At 45.1% G+C, this 22,500-nt stretch overlaps 2 protein-coding genes across 3 annotated transcripts in view; both read left to right on the forward strand.

The window, feature by feature from the left end:
- Positions 1 to 6,534, forward strand: part of atp8b5a (ATPase phospholipid transporting 8B5a) — a 25,344-nt gene extending 18,810 nt beyond the window's left edge. The window contains exons 20-28 of the mRNA XM_076270911.1: positions 1 to 77; positions 639 to 774; positions 1,443 to 1,626; positions 2,267 to 2,490; positions 2,724 to 2,807; positions 3,002 to 3,247; positions 3,551 to 3,689; positions 3,951 to 4,081; positions 4,488 to 6,534. The exon at positions 1 to 77 is cut by the window's left edge and continues 29 nt beyond it. Of these exons, the coding sequence (XP_076127026.1) occupies positions 1 to 77; positions 639 to 774; positions 1,443 to 1,626; positions 2,267 to 2,490; positions 2,724 to 2,807; positions 3,002 to 3,247; positions 3,551 to 3,689; positions 3,951 to 4,081; positions 4,488 to 4,808 (1,542 nt within the window). The 3' untranslated portion in view covers positions 4,809 to 6,534. The remainder of the gene's footprint in view (positions 78 to 638; positions 775 to 1,442; positions 1,627 to 2,266; positions 2,491 to 2,723; positions 2,808 to 3,001; positions 3,248 to 3,550; positions 3,690 to 3,950; positions 4,082 to 4,487) is intronic.
- Positions 6,535 to 9,408: 2,874 nt separating this feature from the next.
- The window catches only part of rusc2 (RUN and SH3 domain containing 2), a 25,552-nt gene continuing 12,460 nt past the window's right edge, over positions 9,409 to 22,500 (forward strand). Inside the window, exons 1-5 of one of the 2 annotated variants that reach the window (XM_076269509.1) lie at positions 9,409 to 9,525; positions 18,414 to 18,887; positions 18,930 to 20,431; positions 20,717 to 21,272; positions 22,451 to 22,500. The exon at positions 22,451 to 22,500 is cut by the window's right edge and continues 703 nt beyond it. In XM_076269509.1, coding sequence (XP_076125624.1) covers positions 18,599 to 18,887; positions 18,930 to 20,431; positions 20,717 to 21,272; positions 22,451 to 22,500 — 2,397 coding nt within the window. In that variant the 5' untranslated portion in view covers positions 9,409 to 9,525; positions 18,414 to 18,598. Of the gene's footprint in view, positions 9,526 to 18,413; positions 18,888 to 18,929; positions 20,432 to 20,716; positions 21,273 to 22,450 lie in introns of those variants that run through there. The other variant, XM_076269507.1, reaches the window with a different exon arrangement.

A 22,500-nucleotide genomic window follows, 5' to 3' on the forward strand; every position in this document is an offset into this window, starting at 1 on the left:
AACATGCTGCGGGAGGAGATGAATGAGGTCTTTATTGTGGCAGCGCACTCTCCAGAGGGCGTGCAAGAGGAGCTCAGGTCGGTGAGAAGAAGACTTAACACAAAAGCTGACTCAGCACTTTTCGTTTTGGCTTTCGCTCACGTCTGCTTCAATTAGGTGAAAAAGTACGATGAAAGCACTACCTGTCTGAGCTCAAGGGATAGTTCAAGCAGTGTTGGCTCTGTGTATTAGAACTGTAAGAATTGACAATGGGTTGTTTCATTGTTAGTCTTGCTTTGACTGCCTTTCCCAGAATGCCTTGCTTGGTTGTTTTTTGGGGGAAGAGGAGAATAAGATTACTTAAATATAATAAATGTTTGAGTAAATGCTAGGGAGGCAGTAAACTATCTCTGTCTGAACTTGTTTATCTGTGAATTCGTCATCTAATATCAAGAACCCCTCCTGTAGATTTCAGGGTTTACACTTCACAAGTGATCCTCCCCATGGTGCATATCGCAGCAGGTTTCACCAGATCAAACTGAATGCCCGATTCAGATCTCTTGGGGAAGGGTTTCCCTTAGTAAACACTCACTTACAGTAGGTTGTTGTGTGTCTGTTTTCAATGCTGCATTGAATTCACAAATGTTTATTCACAACAGGAAAGCAAGAACCACCATGAAGCCCGGTGCAGAAGATACGTTTGTCTCAAAAACAATTCTGGGAAACACACCTAAGATCGTCGCCGACGAAACCGTCAGTGGAGAATATGGGCTTGTCATCAATGGGCATAGTCTGGTGAGAGACAATTCGATTCCATAAGTGCGCTAACTCTTCTGTGGGTCCCCAGTTCATCTCCTTCTCTGTGGCCCGTGTCTGTGGACTTGCCCAAAGGTGGGACACATGGGGCAAGTAGAGCGGCCACAATCCACAGAAGTTATGACACTGCCGATAGATAGATAGATAGATAGATAGATAGATAGATAGATAGATAGATAGATATACTTCATTGATCCCTAGGGGAAATTCAAGGTCACAGTAGCATACAGACAACACACACACACACATTCAATGACAGCAGAAAAAGTAATTAAAAGTATATAATATAAAAAACACAACTAAACAATAAGGACTGTAGAAGATAAAGAATATACTAAATATACAAAATACAAATTATACTATATAAAACTTAATCAAAATCAATTCTAAAAAACAGTAGCCCTTCATCAGAAAAATATTTCTCAGTCTGGGAAAATAATCCCATGGCTTTCCCCTCATCTGGCTGACTCTAACTGCTTACTGCATATCACTGTCTGTATCTATCCCAGAGTGTTATTGCAATAGAGAATGTGGGTCTCAACTAACAGGGGCCTTGCTGCTTGAAAAATAAAAAAACAGTATCAGGTAGTAGATCTTCTAAAATGCTCTGTTGTATTGGGAGTGTTGACATTTCGTATCACCTGCAGGCGTATGCCCTTGAGCCCAGCATGGAGGTGGAGTTCCTGCGCACCGCATGCATGTGCAAGACCGTCATCTGCTGTCGAGTTACCCCCCTGCAGAAGGCTCAGGTGGTGGAGCTGGTCAAGAGATACAAAAGGGCAGTGACCTTGGCTATTGGAGATGGGGCCAACGACGTCAGTATGATTAAGGGTAAGGGACATGTGTGGTCTACATAGACAAGCATGCATAGCTACATCTGCATGCCTGTGTGTGTGTGTGTGTGTGTGTGTGTGTGTGTGTGTGTGTGTGTGTGTGTGTGTGTGTGTGTGTGTGTGTGTCCTTCAGCAATTGAGAATTTGAAAACTATAAACGGTGACTGATAGCAGCACTGATGAGAGCAAGCTGAAATATATGCTCCTGGGTTTGTCATTTGTAATTACTTACATTCTCACAGATTGAATTTAAAAAGGAAAAAAGAATTTGATACACTAGGTCTACATTTATTTATTCTTACGTCGTCATCTAGCCTGTTACCCATTTCTCACTTCTCTTCTGCTGTTTGCCTATGTTTGTGTGCTGTAATGACACAGACATTTACATTCACAATCTTGCATTAAAAAGTGCTCTCTGTAGTTGTGAGTCACCTGGAACACTCCATTAGGGTTGTGACGGTACTCTTCCATATTGGTATTTGATACAGTGTCACACGTGGGACAAAATAGTAATACAAGAGAGCCGGCATGGCCTCTTCACATCCTGTTGTTATATATAGGGCATTTTTGAATGTTTTACATAAAAAAAACTCCACACAGCTTCTTTAAGTTCTTTTCCCTCCTATGTCTTGTTGAAGCTGCCCACATTGGCGTGGGCATCAGTGGTCAGGAGGGCATGCAGGCGGTGCTGGCATCGGACTACTCCTTCGCCCAATTCCGCTTCCTGCAGCGTCTCCTGCTGGTCCACGGCCGCTGGTCCTACCTGCGAATGTGCAAGTTCCTGCGCTACTTCTTCTACAAGAACTTCACCTTCACCCTCGTCCACTTCTGGTACGCCTTCTTCTGCGGGTTCTCTGCCCAGGTGAGACGCCTCAAACACCATGTGAAGTTAGACAGTGTACTGTTAGCTTTGTTAATTTTGAAATTTTTGAATTTCCTTGAATTTCCCCTTGGGGATCAATAAAGTATCTATCTATCTATCTATCTATCTATCTATCTATCTATCTAAATACAAAATGTAAGCAGTTTTCTCCTATCAGGGCGGTTCATTGAAATTGAGTTACTGATTATTTGCCTGATGTTCTCTATTTACAGACAGTCTATAATGAATGGTTCATCACTCTCTTTAACCTGGTGTACACTGCCCTGCCAGTCTTGGGTATGAGTCTGTTTGACCAGGTAAGAGGAAATATTGGCATTGAAGTGACATAACGCGGTGTATAACGCATCAGTGGTTCAATATCTTTAGAAAAAAAACTGTAGAAAGCACTACAATCCGAGCAAAAAGAAGCAAATACAGAGGTAGTTGAAGATGTCACGTAAAATTAAACCATCTGACCACACCCCCTGCCTTGACTCCTCTTTGTGAGCAGGACGTGAGTGACAGCTGGAGCTTTGAGTACCCCCAGCTGTATGTGCCGGGCCAGCTGAACCTGTACTTCAGCAAGACGGCCTTCGCCAAGTGCGTGCTGCACAGCTGCTACTGCTCGCTGGTGCTCTTCTTCATCCCCTACGGCGCCATGTACGACACCGTCAGGGATGACGGGAGGGACGTGGCCGACTACCAGTCCTTTGCTGTGCTGGCGCAGACGTGTCTGCTCATAGCAGTGCTCATACAGGTGTGTGTGTGTGTGTGTGTGTGTGTGTGTGTGTGTTTATTTATGGGTGTTTGTGTGTTTATTTACATGTGTGTGTGTGTGTGTGTGTGTGTGTGTGTGTGTGTGTGTGTGTGTGTGTGTGTGTGTGCTCATTAACAGACCAAAATAAACACAATAAATGAACATAGAGAAATGTCACTGTCCGTATAAATTAAAACAGATTACAAAAGCTTTGTCGAACTCATGTTAATGCTTCTGTAATTGGTTTTCATTTTGCTTGTCCTCCTGGTGTCCCGCTTCACTGTCTGACTCTCGCTTTACCAGCTGGGATTGGACATGTCTTACTGGACAGTGGTGAACCATGTGTTTGTCTGGGGCAGTTTAACCATGTACTTTGTGGTCACCTTTACCATGTACAGCAATGGCATGTACCTCGTCTTCACAGCGTCCTTCCCTTTTATTGGTGAGTTTGAGTTGGTCTCGCAAACTATAAAATGACATTTATTACATCTGAACAGGGTTAGTTATGTCACATGATTATATGTCATGTATCTCTACCCTGATATTCAGATTTATTATCTCGGTTTTATGTATCCTAGTTTTGAAATGTACCCACAGCCATTATTAGATTAGCATCCACTCTGTTTATTTCAACCACATCCATGTGTGTGTGTGTGTGTGTGTGTGTGTGTGTGTGTGTGTGTGTGTGTGTCCTAATTTTCAGGTTCTGCTAGGAACTCGTTACAGCAGCTGAACGTGTGGCTGACTATCCTGCTGACGTCTATCCTGTGCGTTCTGCCTGTGCTGACCCATCGGTTCCTGCTCATCCAGCTACAGCCCACCATCAATGACCGGGTAGGACACTCTGAGGCCAAGCACACACACCATGCATTCACTGTAAACAAATCTTGTTGCTTTCACTAGTTATGTCAATGTGTAGTGTCAAGATTACTACATAATCTGAACTCTACATATTATATAGCTTCACCCTGCCAAAGCAACAAGATGACTTGACTTGGTTATGTTGAGTGCAATCGTTTTTTACCTAAAATACCAGTAAGTCCATAAAATACCAATTCTAACAAAGGTGTTTCATATACACGTAATTTTTTTTTATTGCTATTACTTACTGTGGCAAGAATTGTGGACTGACACAAAGTACTGGGTTTTAATGTGAAAGTAGTGGGTTATGAACCTGAATATCCATCACATTTTCCGTATAAGTGCTGATGCTTTGGAAATGTTATTGTATGGTTCTCAGGTGCGGCTGAAAGTCCTACAGGCCAAAGCAGCTCCACCGCCTCCACGGAGGCGCACCCGCATACAGCGCACCAGCACCCGCCGCTCCGGCTACGCCTTCTCGCACACGCAGGGCTATGGCGACCTGGTGACATCACGACGCTACCTGCACCGGCCCGCCAAGCCCCGTTCCAGCGGCTTCACCCCGACCGGTCGCTCGCTGGTCTTCAACCCCACGGGCCGCTCGGCCGGCTACAGCCCGACCGAACGCAACCAGAGCCCCAAGCAGGAAGTGGAGGCCACCTCTCTCCAGATGTACCGCACCAGGGACATGTCCTTCTGACACTGAGAGCACTGTGCTCGCAACCAACAACTACAGACGCTGCTTAACAAGCAGATCCTTCTGCAGCCTCATGCATTCAGATATCTCTATGGCATTCAGAACACACTATGTATGGTGCACATGTGCTACAGTACAATCAGTACATCATTGTTGAGTGCATTGTTGAGTGCAAAGGTGTGGACAGTGAATGACGTATGGAGACAATGGGAGAATCATATTGTACTGAATATACTACTATGCATTTTTAGAATGGCACGCATCACTACCAGGAACCAAACACTTCCTCTGTTGTGGGGAAGAATACCAGACACAGTGCCTAGTTGGGCTGAGAAATTAAACATCCCATGATGCTGTAAGACCAGTTAGCAGACAAGAGAAAAGCATGATCCCAGTCCGTAGCTGCACCAGACTCCTTACTTGAATGCGGCTCACCTGCGTTTCAGGTATCACCGGAACACTACTGTCAGTGAGGACGTAGATATGGAGGCATGATGACCACTGCCATTGTATTTAGCATTTGGCACATGTTTAAATTTCTCAGCAAAGTAGCTGTGGCCTGGAAATATTGACCTGCCTTCAGCTGAAAGTGAGGACAACAAACTATTGATATAGAGATATATATATATATAAATCTGATCAGGTCATACCTTCTTAATTCCACTTTTGTTGAGATGGCACACTCATACAAACCACTTACATAAGGGTGTAGGCCTACGCCTCAAATAAAAATGTTTAATGGGTGATCAGCTGGCTTTTTTAACGAACAAACTCCAAAGAACAGACCTCAGAATGTAATGTTTATTTTGAAGTGACCACACACTTCATTTTTTACCATAAGGGAGTTTGCTAGAACATATGATGCAGTGTGGTCACAGTATATGTTGTTTACCACAGTGTATTCTGATTATCTCTACATTGTCTACTGGTGCTGTATACGTGTGGCCTGACTGGGACTAGCTGGTAGCCAGTATGTAGGCCTAAGGTTTGGTTGGCATTATGAAATACTAAGTGTTTAAATGTCACAAACAGTAATTTTTATAAGACCAAATTTAACATACTTCTTGGCAAAACAAGAATTTTATAATAACTAAAATCAGGCTGTAGTGGAGCCCTTTTATGTATCAAGCACTTCTTTCATGCCAGCTTAGTAAAATGGAAATACTGGTCAACTCAACTTCAGCATAGATATTTCATCAGCTTAGTACAATGAAAATACTGGTCAACTCAACTTCAGCATACGTATTTCATCAAGGATTCACCAACATGTAGCATCTCAGCCACTATGATACGCAATCCTGTTAACTAATAAAAGGGTCAAACACACTTGCTTCTCCTCTAAACCCTAGGCCAGTTTCCATACACTAAAAGAGACCACTCTCAGCACTACATTTCTGTCTGAGAATGATTCTTTCTAGTATTGTATAGCACCCCTAGTGTATTGCTAGCCTCGTAAACCATACCCTTGACTCTTCTTTGGCAAAGTGAAGCGAACTGAAATTGAGTGGAAGTACGTAGATGGGCGGAGCCAGGCTAGTGTATCGCAGCCCTCGTAAGAATTGAGTAGAAAGAGGGATAAAAATCATCTCTTGGTGTCACAATGAAAACAATGAGGAAAGATCCAGCCATGATGTTGTTAAAAATATTGATTTCTTCATGATGTTTTATTTCTTTTCAGAATAAATTAACTTCCCTTGAAGGTTGGATTTTTAGGGGTCCAAGCAGTGAAGCTATTGGATCCTTATTGTTTTTCTTCTGATTCTTCCTCATTATTATTTTTCAGCAGCAAAACACATAAAACATGAAACATACAGACACCATTTTTTCATCGTAGGTCCCAAATCTGTGTATGATCTCACAAAACTCAAATTGACTGAAATTGCGTTTTTGCTCATATCTCAGGAATCATATGGAATTTTTAAAACATTCTTCCTTGAGAGCTATCACATCTAACCCAATTGTCCCCAAAAAACTTGAAAGTGAAACTAATCAATCTCCTCCAAAGCTGTTCCTCTGAATCTCTCGTAATTTGGTACAAATCACCTACAGACCATGTTGACAAAAATGATTTTTGATTGGAAACATACACACACATTAATCAAGTTTCAGGGCGTGGCCCATTATGGTTATATTGCTTAATGCCTATATAATCTCCTTGGTCCAATCTTATCCAAACTTGCTACAAACAATCATCCATGGGGACGTTAAAACTGCCATGTGTCAATATCTCAATATTAACACAAGTATTAAGCAAGTAAATGTGGCATTTGTTACATGTCCTATAAGAGACCATCTAACAGTAGGTTACATGGAAATTATTTATGAGAGAGATATGTGTAATGTTACAGGTAAATGAAAGGAATGAAGGTCTTTATATCTTTTCTCCACTTCAGGGCTGGTAGTAGTTCGATTATGTGTGCTAGATAGATAGATAGATAGATAGATAGATAGATAGATAGATAGATAGATAGATACTTTATTGATCCCCAAGGCGAAATTCAAGGTCTCAGTAGCATACAGACATCTTACATGCATCTTACATGCTTACAAGATATACAACTAAATGGTGTTGACAAAGTTAAAAACACCATTTAATTATTTCTTAGTCAAATGAATATTCGACACAGGTTTAGATCCATACTGGGCCCAAGCCAGGCCTTGACCCAAAGAGAAAGAGATGAGGATGCTAAGGTCTGTCAAAGGCTTCTGAGGCAGAGGTGTGCATCCATGCTCTGAATCCATGTTTTCAGTCATGACTATCACATTTATTGTCTATTGTCTATTTATTGACATTTATCGTTGTTTTTTTTGGGGGGGGTTGTTTTTTTTTGGGGGGGGGGCAATCCCCGGGACACTGAAACACTGGGGGGCACATGAAACAGTAGACATGTAGCCCAACTAGGCTAATACGGAATGTAAGCTTTTGGTCCCGGGGTCTTGGAATAACTTACCAACCACTACATCCAAGATTACATCATTCTTGCAGTATGCTGGTCTCAAGGAGGCACATCAACCCAGCCCATAATGCCTCATTTGTGAAAGATGTAAACGCAAAATGTGGGCCCTTCTTTACTTTTATTTTTCACAAGTTTTCTGAACAATTGTACATAGCGCAACAGTGCAGCCATGTACTTAAATATACAAATATACAGCACAATATACATACACAAATATCCTCTACCCACCCCCCACCCTCCCCAATCCCCATGCATCCTCATCCTCATAACCTATCCGTACAAGTTTATATTTGGAGTAAAGTGAACCTACATCTTGCCGCCCTCAATCAAAAAGAAAGAATAGGGTATACCCCACATACATACAAAAAATATATACATAAAAAGAGGCATAAATAAAATAAAATAAAAACATTTGGGCCCTTCTTGTGATGAGAAGTTGTGTGAACAGCTAGCCTGGCATAAGGCAGCGTGGGAAAACCCAGGCTAGTGAACAGCACTGAGATATACTGTATCATGTAGGATCACAACGACAACTTCTGGACACATGCCATTTTTTCTGAAGTTCTGAAAATTCTCTCAAGAGTAGCTTCTCTTCTAGTTTTGAAATTTGGTATGTCTACACTTGGCCACATTTGCTCACATCTCCTTGGCTCACTCAACAGAGCTGCCGCCAACAAACAATCATAGTTCAGCAGCTAAAACAATTTTGTGCCAATATCTTGAGATGAGCAGGTTCAAAGTTAACAAAATTTTACATGCTGCATTGCAATCACTTTCATAAGATGTATGATGAATGGATAATAAACATTAAATGGCTAGTAACAGATGGGGGCCCATTGAGACCCAAGACATACAAATAGATAACAGTAGTAGTAAACTGATAAGATGATAAAAAGATAAGACATATTTATGTGGGGGGGGTAAGTGGGCTAATCGTGGGTCTGAGTGTTCAACAAGGTTATGGTGTTGTGGTAAACACTGTATCTGAGCCTGCTGGTGTGAAACCTATGGCTCCTGTAACATCTCCCTGATAGAAGGAGAGAAAGCAGTCCATGATGTGAAGGGTCCCTGATGATGTTGTGTGCCTGCCACAGACACAGTGTATGTTGAAGGTCAGTGATGTCAGGGAGCAGGACTCCAATAATGTGGTGAGCAGTTTCTACCACTCGTTTTTGGGCTTTTCTGTTATAGAATCTGAGTAGGTAGGCATGCTTTTGTCATTTTCCAGAGAAAAAAAGAGACAGATAAAAGAGTGCATTTTTCTCTAGACTGGAGATTTTTTAAAAGTATAAGAGTGATTCATAAGAGTCATTCTACATTATTGTATTTTCTCTGTGGAACAAAGTATAAGCAAAGCCAGAAGAACACATCTCACCTAAAACATTGCTCCTTGGTATCACTAAATGCGTGGGACAATACTTTCCGTAATTTATTCATATATTTTTTTGTTGTTGCACATGCAGCACATTTTGCGCATCGTCTGTATTTGCATAGTCTAGTCTACGTATATAGTTAAAGACAACAGGCATTAATTTGGTTCTTTAAAGGCTGGTCCACAGTCGACTTCCAAAACATGCATTATCTGAGTGGGTGGGGGTGGGGGTGACTCCTGACGTAGCATTCATGGTCCAACCCAACATTGGCGACGCTGTTATAGGGGTGGTGGAATGACTACCTCATCATGGGAAAAAGATAAATATCTACATCATTTTAAGTAAACAAAGACTCCAGTATGGATACAAACATTGTCCCAATCTGTTAAGGTAAGTCATTCTTCTGACAGTAAGCTTCGTGTCGATTCTGCATTAAATAACAGCAATGTGTCGGCGAAGAGGCAAGCGTAGCTCGGTGACAAAGCGCACCGCGCATCAATGCAGACTGAAATTTGGTAATGCTGTTTTGAGGGCTACAGCTGACAAACGAACATATTCAACACAGCTGACATGTTTCAAATAACGATTGTTTAAGGATTATTTAATTGACTCGTCAGCCAACAACGGCAATTCTTCTTCGCCCGCAATATGCCGTATGTGAAAAGCAGGATACGACGGTGGTGCAGGCTACTGTAAGCAGGGATGGTCTGAGCGTAAACCCTTTTCAATTTAGACGTCCCCTTCTTCGGTATATCTCACGACATTGCTTCGGTGAGAGACAATAGATAGCTTCATGTTAAAGGCTGGTATGTTATGTATTGGCATATGTCGCCCGTTAGCTAGCAACACAATCTGAGACGATGAGACACTAACAGCGCTGATAGCCTATGTTCTCTTGATGGCTGGGGAGCCTACACATCCTCCGTTTCTACAGTAAATTTTAGCAGATGCCATGTAGGCCATACATATCTTACAGTATGAACTAAAGCCATATGGCTCTGTGACTGCTCAGTTAGACGATAATCTCAAACATGTGTTTAGGCTGCACTGCGTGTAGAAAGCGATCATAGGAACAACATCTTGCTGGGACAAGAATAGGGCGCCTCTGCTGTCTTTGACAATACCCGAATGCATGCCAGATCGAGTGTAGCCCACAACATAAGCTATTCTAGATTGTGGTGAATGGAGTGGGTTCTATATCGATAGCCTAGTTTTAGTCTATTTCCAGGTGTGTTTTTCCAGTTATTGGACTGCCTAGTTTGAGAGCCAGGCGTAGGACACATGGTTTGAGGGATTATTCAGCACCACTGAAACGACTTGGGCCTATTTTGTATTTTGCGTTGTGCTTTCGTATGGTAAAATAATTTGCTCTATGCTGTAAAATCAACAGTTAGCTGATTTCACCGGTTTCATCTCTGTCCGCCTTCCCTGCCCCACACGCCGGTACGTTTTTTGGTACCACCGTGCACTGCTGCCGCATCAGCCAGATCCGTTTGACCGACATACGGGAGAGCGAGGACAAGGAGCGGCTGCCAGGCCCGCTGCTCCACAGACACATCTCTCAGTTAGAGAGGCGTTTATTTTTCTTCTCTTACGTAACGCAAATGGTTCTCGCCTTCTCAAGATTAGAACTTTCAGGCCACTTCCCCCACCTGATGTAAAACACGATTTTTGGAAATCGTTTGAAATGGAAGTCATGCGTTTTTGGCCAAGGCCCCACTGATGATATAACAAGTGGGATTGTTTTGACATTTGTTGTGTCTGCTTCTAGTCCAGACAATATTCAGATGTCCTATCATTTTAGTGTGTGTGTGTGTGTGTGCATGAGTGTGTGTGTGTGTGTGTCTGTGTGTGTGTGTGTGTTTGCCTATAAACCAGTACAAAAACATTTAGTGAAAAAGCTTTATATTTTTACATGTTTACATTATGTTATATTAGTCGTTATAAGTCATGAGAACATACTGTATGTGCACACAACACTGTTTTCTGAGCATTGTAGCACACATAATAGGCTACTGAGTTCGGTTATGGCCATTTGCCTTGTAAGTATTGACATCCATTACTGAATGTCCTAGAAAGGGTGTGTCTAATATCAGCCAGAGCCAGAAGTAGCCAGTAAGTATGGAGGAAATGTATCTGGGAATAGTTTATACTGTATTCGTCCATACATGTGAAATTCTTTAGTTTTCCTGTTCTTTTTCTCAGCTCATTTTGAAGGTCTTACTCATCCTTCTCATATCAATAGGATTTTACTTTTGGTATAAAGAATAATGTCAGATTTACCAAGCCTGGATTCTCACCTTAGGTGTCAGGAAGTTTTGGCTGTCTAGATTGAGCACCGAAGCCAAACCTGGTACTTATCAAACTTAGCCACCCTTGACCACAAGGCCACGGTTACATCAGACACCAACAGAGGCTTCCGGAGTTTGTCAACTTTATAGGCCTGGCCAACATAAAGACACATAATAGTGTGAGACATGGATCATTAACCCACATTAACCCACTCTAACTGAAATGGCAATGATACCATCTCTTGTTGAGTCATGTGTTCTGGCCTTTCTGTATACAGCGCTTACAAGCACTGTGTTGTCTAGTCATAACAAATGCATTAAAACTTATGAAATTATCAGTGTTTCTCAGTCTAAGAGAACCCTAAGTCACGCTGTGACACTGAATGGGCTCCTTCAGTAAACCTCAGTAAGCCTAAGTAAACCTAAAATGCGTGCATTGTGTGAGTGTGTAATGTGTGATGATTGGTATTACACTCTGCACATGCCTTCCCCTGAAGTCTCAGTCACAGCTGCTGCTGGTGCTTGGTTGTCAAGCCCTCAACACTAGGAATGCAGGTCACAACCTTACTGTTATGTAAGTCAAAGTAGAGACAGGATGTGTGTGTGTGTGTGTGTGGTGGGGTGAGTTAACTTTTTTTTCTTAAAACCTTCCGCTCTCAGATTCAATGTATTTTATCAAGCCAGTTGCAAGATGGCATAAACCTGCCTTGCTTTTAGAAAAGAAAGTTTGGGAATTCTTTTATATTTAGCTGTCAGAATTGTGCAAAGTTGTGAGGTATCTGTTGCACTCCACTTAAATTCAGAATAGGCAAATTAGTTTGCCACATAAGGAGTTTTTTAGATGTGATTTACAGTATAGCCAATCAGATGGATAGGTTGGCATCCAGATGGCATGATGGAAATGTGACCACTATTAGAGAACAGATGGTGTGTTTCTTCCTATAAGGATACAGTGTGGCTCAGGTGTGCCACCAGTGCTTTCTGTTTATGCTGTAAAGCATTTCATTTTCACAGTTGGTCAGTGATATGTTTACATTTGAGCTGGTTCTGCCACAGCAGCTCTGGAGACCCACGCGTGCTCCAGTGCTCTGGTTTTGTTCCCCTCCTGCACATTGTGAATGCCTGCTTGAGCTCTGCTGTCAGTTCTATTCGCGGTAGAGTGATTTCAGCCCCAGATGACCAGGCCGGTGAAACAGCTGGCCAGTACCATGGCCTTGCCTCTGAGTGTGCGTGGAGGGCATGAATCATCCTGAGACGTCTGACTTATTATAGAGTGTCTGTGTTTTTATTTTTGTATTGTCTGCCTTAGTTTCCAAGACTCGCACTCTTGACTGTGTACGCATGTCTTCCAACTTCACAGAATGCAGCAACAGCAACAGAATGGGTGTGGGCTCTGCTAAGTTCCATTTTGTCTAAATCATAACAAGTCAGGAGGGGAGTTTAAAGAAATGTACAAATAAGGAGGAGTGACTCACAAGTCATCAGTGAGTATGTCAAGTATGACCTCACTTAGAATTATCTGATTGGGTATTGTCATCTGCAAACAATATATCAGTATAGATTTTGAATGGTACATTTCTTGAATGTTATGTATCAGTAGAGCAAGTCCTTGAATGACTCAGCAAATCAATATGTGCTAGCAGTCTTTCATATTCCAGATTTATCAGTTTCATGTCAGTCTTCTAGGACAGCTTGGACAGATAGACTCTTATGCAATAGAGATTAATTTTCTTTAGACAGGTATGAGAGAGATTGCATTTGATCAGCAGACAAGTGTTTTTTTAGAAGGGTGAGGGCTGTCTGGGGACAATATGAAGAGTTTGGTTCCAAAATGTTATATCCTCCATTTTAATGAATTTTCAAAAATCTTTTTTTTTACATTTTGATTTCGAAGTATTTTCAGGGAACAATATAGCATAACATGGTTGGACAACTAATACCCATCGAAGATGTGCACAGATGCACTCACAACAGCTAGAGCTTTCACTAGAATGAAAAAGCAATTAGAAATGTGAGAGTGTTATGCAGAGAGCTAGGCGCAGCGATGCCTTCATCTGCATGCACTTGCACTTCTCCCTCTTTTGTGCCATGGAGGCCAAGAAAGGGACTTGAACTTATTTGACCGTCACAGACAATAAAGAGCACCAAACTCATTGGGGCAGATTAAACCTCATTCATCCTCACTGTAAGATAGCGAGAGATCCAGCCCATTGGGTCATTTTGTCATGCATGGCACGTACCTACATGGGCTGTGGCCATTCTTTTTGTGCCCATTCTCACATTGCCAGCCTAAAGTGTGTGTGGGGCCCAGAGTAGTCAGATGCGGATTCCTGGAATGACTCAGGAACTGCTCCGAGGCGTGGATCCTGTAAGCGTGAGGACATTACAGAGCCCATGTGCATGCTGTGTGCTCAGTGTTTCCTATATGTCGATTTGGTAGTGGCGGCCCCCCCAACGGTTTAATTTTCTTCCCCCACGGTATCAGAAATTGGGCAGACGTACAATAGTCGCAGTTGCCTTTTTAAAATTCATTGTGCCTGTTGTGGATTCTCCAAATATACAGCTCAATCACAACTGAAAATAATGCCTCATTGTGTGTGAATAGAGGTGAATACATATACATACAATACAGTTCCGTCGGGGGGGGGGGGGGGGGGTTCGGACAGGCCTGCCCCCACTGCTTAAAAAAATCCTAGAGGAAACACTGGTGCTGGCTGGAAGCGGAGGCAGGTGGGGGGGTATCCTGCATTGTGGCGTTCCCGGCGTTCCCTTTCCTGAAACAGGAGAATGGAGCCATTGAATGGATCACCCCTCCCCCCTTCTCTAATGCCATTGGTTGGTCACATTCTTGCTTTGGCTCTGTCATTCTCTTGTTCTCTTTCTTTCTCTCTCTGGCACACAAGCTCAAAGACACTTTCCATTTTACTGTTGATAGTTTTCTTCGTTTGTTTGTTTTTTTTGTTGGCACTTGTTGTTTTTTGTTGGTGCGTGTCACCATCTGAGGCCAAACCATAATTCCTCACTTGCAGTGCAGTAACCATATTTACATTTCCTCTGCTGTCAGTTGATATCTGTATCTCTCTGGCTCATGGTCTCCTCTCCTCCTCTCTTGCCACCCCTCTGATGAGGCATGATGGTATATTCTGATCGTGTGAGCACCCCTCTGATGAGGCATGATGGTATATTCTGATCGTGTGAGCACGCTCAGTTTGAGCAATGATGCTGAAAACCTGCAGGATGTCAGGCTGGCTGAAATCTGAGGTGGGGGAGAATTTCTCTCACAGACTGTGCATAGGCACCCTGATGGAAATGCAATCTGACTTAGTGCCTTGTGAAGTGTGGAAAGAAATAGAATCAGATCTTGCGTTAATGAGGACTGCGCCATTACATGTGTCTCTCACTCTGTGTGTGTCTCTCTCTCTCTCTCTCTCTCTCTCTCTCTCTCTCTCTCTCTCTCTCTCTCTGTCTGTGCATGATCTTTCTATTTCCCACGCTTTTATGTTGCTATGAAGATGCTTGTTGCTAACACTAATGTTCCAAGGTTATCTGTGTAATGGCTACTAACTGCACTTAGATGATTGTACATTATCACATTATTGATTATCAGTGTATGTTATGGCTATCAGTAATCTCCAACTACTTAAAATAAAAATATGCTATCTATGCTAGTACCGTTACTTGTATATGTATGTGTGTAGGTCAGTGAGTTGCAAAGGTTCTCTTCACAGCATTTAAAAAGAGTGTGAAATCCCAAGCTCATAAACATTAGGACTCTTGGTGGACTGACCTCTACAGCTCCCAGCCACCCCGGGTCATTTTGGTGCACTGTAAATCTGCGTGGTCATTCAAAGCAGCGGCCATCCACCGCTCTGTAGGCACAATCCTATAAGCTGCTCTAATGCATTTAATGCATGTCCCAGATCACATTGCATACGAACTGGCTGTAGCCCTCCCTCCCTAATGAGGAGGTGTCTGGCAGCCACGGCCGTCGCGGCTTAGATAATCCTGTTTACCTGCAGCCCACACACTGTCTCATGGACATTAGACTGCACATCAGACCACAGCTACAAGACGTTCTCCTTAAAAAACAGTAAATAAAATAAGTATATTTTTTTTACTGAAAGAGTTAATGACAGCCAAACTTTATACTCTTAAACATCCTAAAGTGGTATCAGTAGGTGTATGTAGGAGGTTGTTTAGGTTAATACACAGCTGATGGTCTGATGGTTATATCACACATATCAAACATATCTCATACTGACAGGTATGTGAAGAAGAAATAAACATTCCACTCTTGAGCCGGACGGGAACAAATATGCCAAATTTTGGACAGTGAAGATGGATGTGTAAGAATGTGTGAGATTTTGTTGGATTGTTAATCCTGCACATTAGCCTAATATCAAGTGCAAACAGCATTTATCTGCAGATATTAGGTCTGCTTAACTGCTTGGTTTTGTGCTAGCTGAGCTGAGCAAATGTCATTTAATTGGAAAGCTATTTAAGTAAGAGCTTAGTTCTGTTATTATCTAGAGCTCAGCTAATGCACTGCAAGGAAAAACCTTACAAGCGACAAGTGGAAGCAAAGATACTTAATTCAAAACGTCCTTCAGAGGCAGAAAATGTTAATCAGCTTCTCGTGCCTAAGATAAGAAAACTAAAATATTCTTCATCAGGGTGGTTTGTCAAAGCAAGATTTACAGTGAAAGACAGGGGGGAGCTCCCATTAAAGATTAAAGATGTAGAGAGAAGATAGATTTAGCAGGAGAGGGGAGAGAGAGGAGAGGAGGGTTACGTAAGACAGCAGCATCCTCAACACCCATCTGACTCATCCAGTGAGGGACATGCAGAGTGGGAGAGAGAGAGACACACATAGAGAGAGGGCCTCGGACATCTGCAGGGATTTTCACCCAGCCTGTCTCCCAGTTACCACACAAACAAGGCCAGAGGCAGGAAACAGATTCAACAGATGCACAGAGAGAGATAGAGAGAGAGAGAGAGAGAGAGAGAGAGAGAGAGAGAGAAATAGAGATACATGCAGCAATACTCTCCCTTCTCTGATGGCGAGAAGCATGTGCACATTAGACCCATTAGACACAAACCCCATCAGACTCATGTCAGTGCTCATGTCAGTGCTCATGTCAGTGCTCATGTCAGTGCTCTAAAAAAGTATAACCATGCGCACAAGCTTTACTCCCAAAATGCTCCCACATCTTCCATGTGGATGAATAACAGAATAACAGGCAGCAAATACACACAACGAATTCACACTAGCCTGTACTGTCATGTCATGTCCTAGTGGTCAGAGGCATGTGTGGATGATGCGTCTGCGCACTGAGGTGCTCCCAATGCAGACGCTTCATTTCTCTGTGTCTTACTCGTTTTTACATCTGCAATGATACAGCTGTCATCATCACAGTATGACACCCTGTAGTGATACTCAAGGGATGTCTCAGATCTCACACTGGCTTTAGATCCCACACTCAGCATCACGTCCCTTCAACCTGGACCGATTTAGCCACACTATGCAGGCTTTTTATCGCTATACTTACTTTTTTGTATATTCTTATTTTACTAAATGACTAACTTGTTTTGTTTTTATGGGCTTTTTATTTTGTTATTGTAATTTTTTTAACATCATCAAGGCTGTTTTGTGGGAATATGATCACGGAATAGATTGTGTTACTTTGTTCACCACATCAGAAAACCCTGTCAAAACAGTAGAACAGCTGTTTGCAAGGCTTTGCTAAATATATCATTAAAATTAAGCTAACCAGCTTTTAGCAGTGCCAGCTGCACTGATGTGTTCAGTGCAAGTCACGTCAGTTGCTTGTTAGCATGCTAGTTCTCCACAGTGCCTCCTTAAATTATAGCCTGTGTGTGACAAGTGACAAGTCTGCTTATTATTGCCTTTACATCTCTCATTGTTCCTGTGCAACTGAAGGTCAGCTATTTAAAGCGTCTCAGTGCCTACCCCACTGCCCATTTCTCAACGGTCTCACACCTCGGCCCTCGTGAAGCATAAATGTCACAGCTGATTTCCTCAGGAGCATGAGTGCAGGGCTGTAATCATGACAGAGATTAGAGTGGATTAGATATTGGTGGGGTCAGCAGCTACTGTGGGGATGTGTGTTTTTGGCACGGCACCCCTCGCCTCGCTATCAGTGCCTGGCAGTGGCACTCATCAGGGAACGGTGATCCCCGAAGCAGAGAGGAAGAGAGAGGGATAGAGAGAGAGGGAGAGAGATAGAAAGACTGCCTGTGATCGGATTTGCCATGGGAAGCCTGGGCCAAGCATCTGTGATTGGTGGCTATTCTGGAACACTCTGGAGTGGACGCCAAAGAGGAGACAATGGGACTGCACATTTGGGGCCGTCTTTTCCTGAAACTAGCGGGTGGGTCATGAGGGTGGAGATGGACTTGGATTTACTGGGGTGGGGACCTCAACATTTGATTAAGACACAGCTCCTGGCTCCCCACAATTCAGTCAGAGTAAAACTCTTCTGTGTCTATGGGATTTGTCATTAATTGCATCCACAGGACACGACAATGAGCTACGATTAGCTTGGTTTTAATCCTGCATACAAATGTACAAAAATCCCCTTACAGGGTTTCATGCCTGAATTTTCATTTTTGTGTTTTTACACACAATATGGCATTGGAAATGTTGTGTATTTTTCTTTCAACGTTCATTAGCCTGTATGAAGCTTCTCTCCATGCTAATTATAGAAAGTGAAATTCATGAGAATACGAGCGAGCAATTTTAGGCACACATGTACATTTGCAGACAGGCTTCTGAATGTTCCCTTTGGAATGTGGAATGTGACACTGCTCGCTCTCTCTCTCTCTGGCCACATAAAGGCTTGCAGTGTTCTCCAAATTCATAGTTACTCGTTCTCATCCATAATCAGGGAGAGTGTCTCAGATTGTATAGAATTCAGATTGTGTGGACACCTCGTGCCTAAATGTTTTCCATTTTTTTCTTTGCAGATTTTCCTTTGTGGCCATGAAGGTGTTTGTTTGTGTACGGATCTGCCAAGACCTCAGCGTCCTGGAGCCACGTTTGGACAAGTGAACTAACCCTTTTGAACCGCCTGCATTCATTTGCCTTCGCTTGCTTCTACCACACACACACACACAAACACACACCCATACACACCCATCCGCCAGAGAAGATGAACAGCTCTCCGAAATTAGCCGGGGAGACCCTCATCGTCCACCACATCCCGCTGGTGCACTGCCAGGTGTCCGGCGGGCGGCAGTGCTGCGGCTCTCTGAAGCGGGGCAACCCCTTCAGCCCGCCCGAGAACCTGGGCCTGAGCCGCACCACCTCGCTGCCCGAGCGTGACATCCTGCTGCACGAGCCGCTGGTCTACAGCAGCCTCATCCAGACGTCCAGCAGCAGCAGCAGCAACGGCAGCCAGAGCTCTAACGACACAGGGCCCGGCGAGGGGGTGGGGGTGGGTGGGGAGGACGGGAGGCAGGAAGGAGGAGGGGGACAAGGAGGTGAACGAAGAGGAGGAGGAGGAGGAGGAGGAAGAGGAGGACAGGGTAGCGGTGGGAGCGTGACCAGTGATGCCTCCTTCACGTCAAGCAACTCTGAAGAGCTTTCCCACCGGCATGAGGGTTCCGGGTTCAAGCAGAGGGACAGGAGGGGCAGCCGTCTGCGCCACAACCCTTTCCTCCTGAACAGGGAGGAGGAAGAGGAGGAAGAGGAGGAGGAGGATGGGGACAACCTGAACGGCTACCTGGAGGATTCGTCCTTCCACCTGCACGGTAGCACCAATGACACCCTCAACAACGATACGGGGATGGGGCCTCCCTTTCACCTCCATGACTTGGACTACCACCCCGAGCCTTTCCTCCTACACGGCAACCATGGGAAGCCCTGGTACTCCTCCTTAGGAGGAGGAGGAGGAGGGTCCAGGAGGCTGACCCGGAGCAGTGATGGCTGCCGGGGAGGGAGCTTCGAGTTCTCCTCCTCGGCTCTGGACGGCCTTGGCCTCCTGGCGCTGGGCAGTCAGCGTCGCCACGGCAGCAGCGGCTCCACCCTGTCCATGGACTGCGGCGAGCACGACTGGGGAGAGGAGGAGGAGGAGGAGGAGGAGGACGACGACGACGACGAAGATCAGCCCATGCGGAGTGGACGCAGCTCCAGTGGCTCCTGTGGCCTGGCCCAGCGCTGCTCCTGCTGCAGCCTCTCGCAGCCGCCCTACCCGGAGCCCTTCACCGACGCCTTCCCCGACTGCTACCCGCTGGGCTACGCCAGCGACTCCTCCTGCAACAGCTCTGATGGTGTACTGGTCAACTTCAGCACCATCTACAACAAGATGAACAACGTTGCTGTGGTGTCCCCCGCCACCACCACCACCACCACCACCACCAAACCCCACCTGAACCTCAACAGCTCCTCCGAGCCGTCCTGCACCTCCCTGGTGTCCGAGCTGGCCCCGGGGGGCAGTGTCGGGGTGGAGTGCACACGCGGCAGTGGGGCCTTCTACCTGGACCTGCACACCTCACCCACTGACCCCCCCGAGGCAGGCCATGTGGGAGGAGCCCCCGTCCACCACGACTCCACGGCGGCCACGTCCGCCTCGTCTCACTGCTGCCTCGGCCTGTCCCAACAGCAGCAGCAGGACGACATGGAGCTGGACGCCAACTGCAACTCCTACCACCACCACCTCCTCCAGCAGCCGGGCGGCGAGCATGCCCTCTCCGCGGTGGAGGCCTCTGCTGAGGGCGACGCCACTGCCCAGCACCAGAGCCAGGCCAGGCTGGTGGTGGCCACGCAGAACTACTACAAGCTGGTGACCTGTGACCTGTCCTCGCAGTCCTCCCCCAGTCCCGCAGGGTCCTCCGTCACAAGCTGCTCGGACGAGCACAGTAAAGGCAGCCCCACCCAGCCCGCTGAGTATTACCTCTTCAGACAGCACAAGGAGGAGGAGGAGGAGGAGGAGGAGGAGGAGGAGGAAGAGGAGGAGCGGGAGGAGGCGTTCAGAATCTGCCAGGTAAGTGATGTGGGAAACTACTGACCTGGAAACCAAGGTCATATTCCAAGGTAGCTCTTTAAACCTCACATGTTTAGATTAGAACTGTCATATCAAGCATGACAACAGAAATTCAGCTCACCAATTCATTCTCTGCAATATATATATATATATAACTTGAAAAAGCACTTCAAATGCATTCCAAATAGAATTGTATGAAAGATAGCATGATGCATGAGTAAAGACTTACTCATGCATTTTAAAGACCTCTAGAATAAATACATGGTCTCCTTGTATTCTCACCAGGGGGAGGCCCAGTCAGACGAGAAGAGGCAACCAAAGATGGGTACATCAGCCTCCGACCAGAATATTATCGAGGGCCAGGTGTACGTCAACATCTCTCCACCTATCGGCCAACTGGCCAGTGGGGCGGTGGGTCGCCCTCGCTCCCGCAGCTATGACCGCAACCTAGACAAGTCGCCGTCTTCCCGTATGGGGTCACTGGAGCGCATGCTCAGCTGCCCGATGCGTCTGAGCGAGGGCGCCACGCCAAGCCCTGGCCCCCCACCCCGTGTCACCTCGTTTGCCGAGATTGCACGCAACAAGAGGAGGACCGTCGGGGGAGCGGGGGGAGCCGGAGGCTCTCCTTGCCTGAGAACGGGGGCTGAGGCCTCCACGGCGCATTCCACACACTCCCAGTCTTCGTGCGAATTCTCCCCCATCCTGGAGGGCCAGAGCCACAGCCTGCCCCCACTCACCCACTGCTACAGTCAGGGCAGTTGCGACACTTCCCCACCCGGCCACAGGGGCGGCGCACTGAGGGACTCACCTGGAGGACGAGAGGCTCGCACCAAAGCTGAAGGTACATGAATATTATGGAAATATTTTAGTAAAACTTTAAGTAAGTCTTTCAAAGTATTGTGTCATCCATCTGCATTTGCAGGTGACTAAACAAACAGAAATGTGCTTTTCTCTCTTAATATCAGAGGCAGTATAGGCAAATAAAATTATTATAGTATAATGGAGGATATAATTAACTCTTTTTGTTCTAGATTTCGTTCATTTTGTTCACATTACTTTCAGAGTAATATTCTATGTGAATATATTATTTTATATGGCTACCCAATCTCTCTTATTTTTTAAAAAGCAGTAGACATGTAAAGTAGAGCAGGAGATTTTTTTGGCACGTACACAAGCAATTTGTGCTCGGACTGGAACGTCCTTGTTTTTGATGTAAGCAGTCTTGGCAGATCCAACGCTGCCCCCGCTGGCAGGGCTGCAGTACTGCACCCAGCCCACTCTGGCATTTGAAGGCCCAAGCGTGCGTGAGACAAACAGCTTGCGCAATGGCAGTGATGTCACAGCTCCGTAGCACACATGCGACGCCCTGACCAAAGAGCACACACTGTGAGAGAGAGAAAGTAAGCAGACGAGGGGCTGGAGAAACACTGGATCTTCCTCCAGTTTCAGCACATTTCGGGCGACAGCCGACACCAGCCGTTCCTGACGCAGTGTCCTCAGGTGCCGGCTGCACTGTTGCTGGTGATTAATATGCTCTGGTTTTCTCTGCGCTGTGTGGGTCTGTTCTCGGAGCTGTCTGCCTGTCACACTCTCTCTCTCTCTCTCTCTCTCTCTCTCTCTCTCTCTCTCTCTCTCTCTGTTGCTATCCTACTGCTCAGCAGGCTCCCTTGCTCTGTAGACTGCATTTGAAGGAGGATATGCAGAGTCATTGTGCTCTTGTATGTCCTTGGAATTGGGATTAAACAGGGAATGCCCTCTTCCTTTGAGATGAATGTATATTTAATGCTGGTGTAAATTATTTATTGGTTTTATAATCTGCTGGGAGGGTTTTACTGTGATGTTTGAAGGTATGCTTTTGAGAATTGGCACGTCATGGCTGCACTGTGTGTGTGTGCGTGTGTGTGTGTGTGTGTGTGTGTGTGTGTGTGTGTGTGTGTGTGTGTGTGTTGTGAATTAACATAGACAGGCTAATAGTTCTTTGCCTGTTTGTTTATATTCCTGCTTTTTGTCCCTGTCCAGGAGGTTTGTCTTCGTCCACGGACGGCTGCCCCGTGGTGGTGCGCTACAGT

This window comes from Alosa pseudoharengus, unplaced genomic scaffold (genome assembly GCF_046254945.1).
Source record: "Alosa pseudoharengus isolate Yale_2024_CS ecotype anadromous, Long Island Sound unplaced genomic scaffold, YU_APseudo_1.1 YU_APseudo_1.1_scf_6, whole genome shotgun sequence".
Lineage (NCBI taxonomy): Eukaryota > Metazoa > Chordata > Actinopteri > Clupeiformes > Clupeidae > Alosa > Alosa pseudoharengus.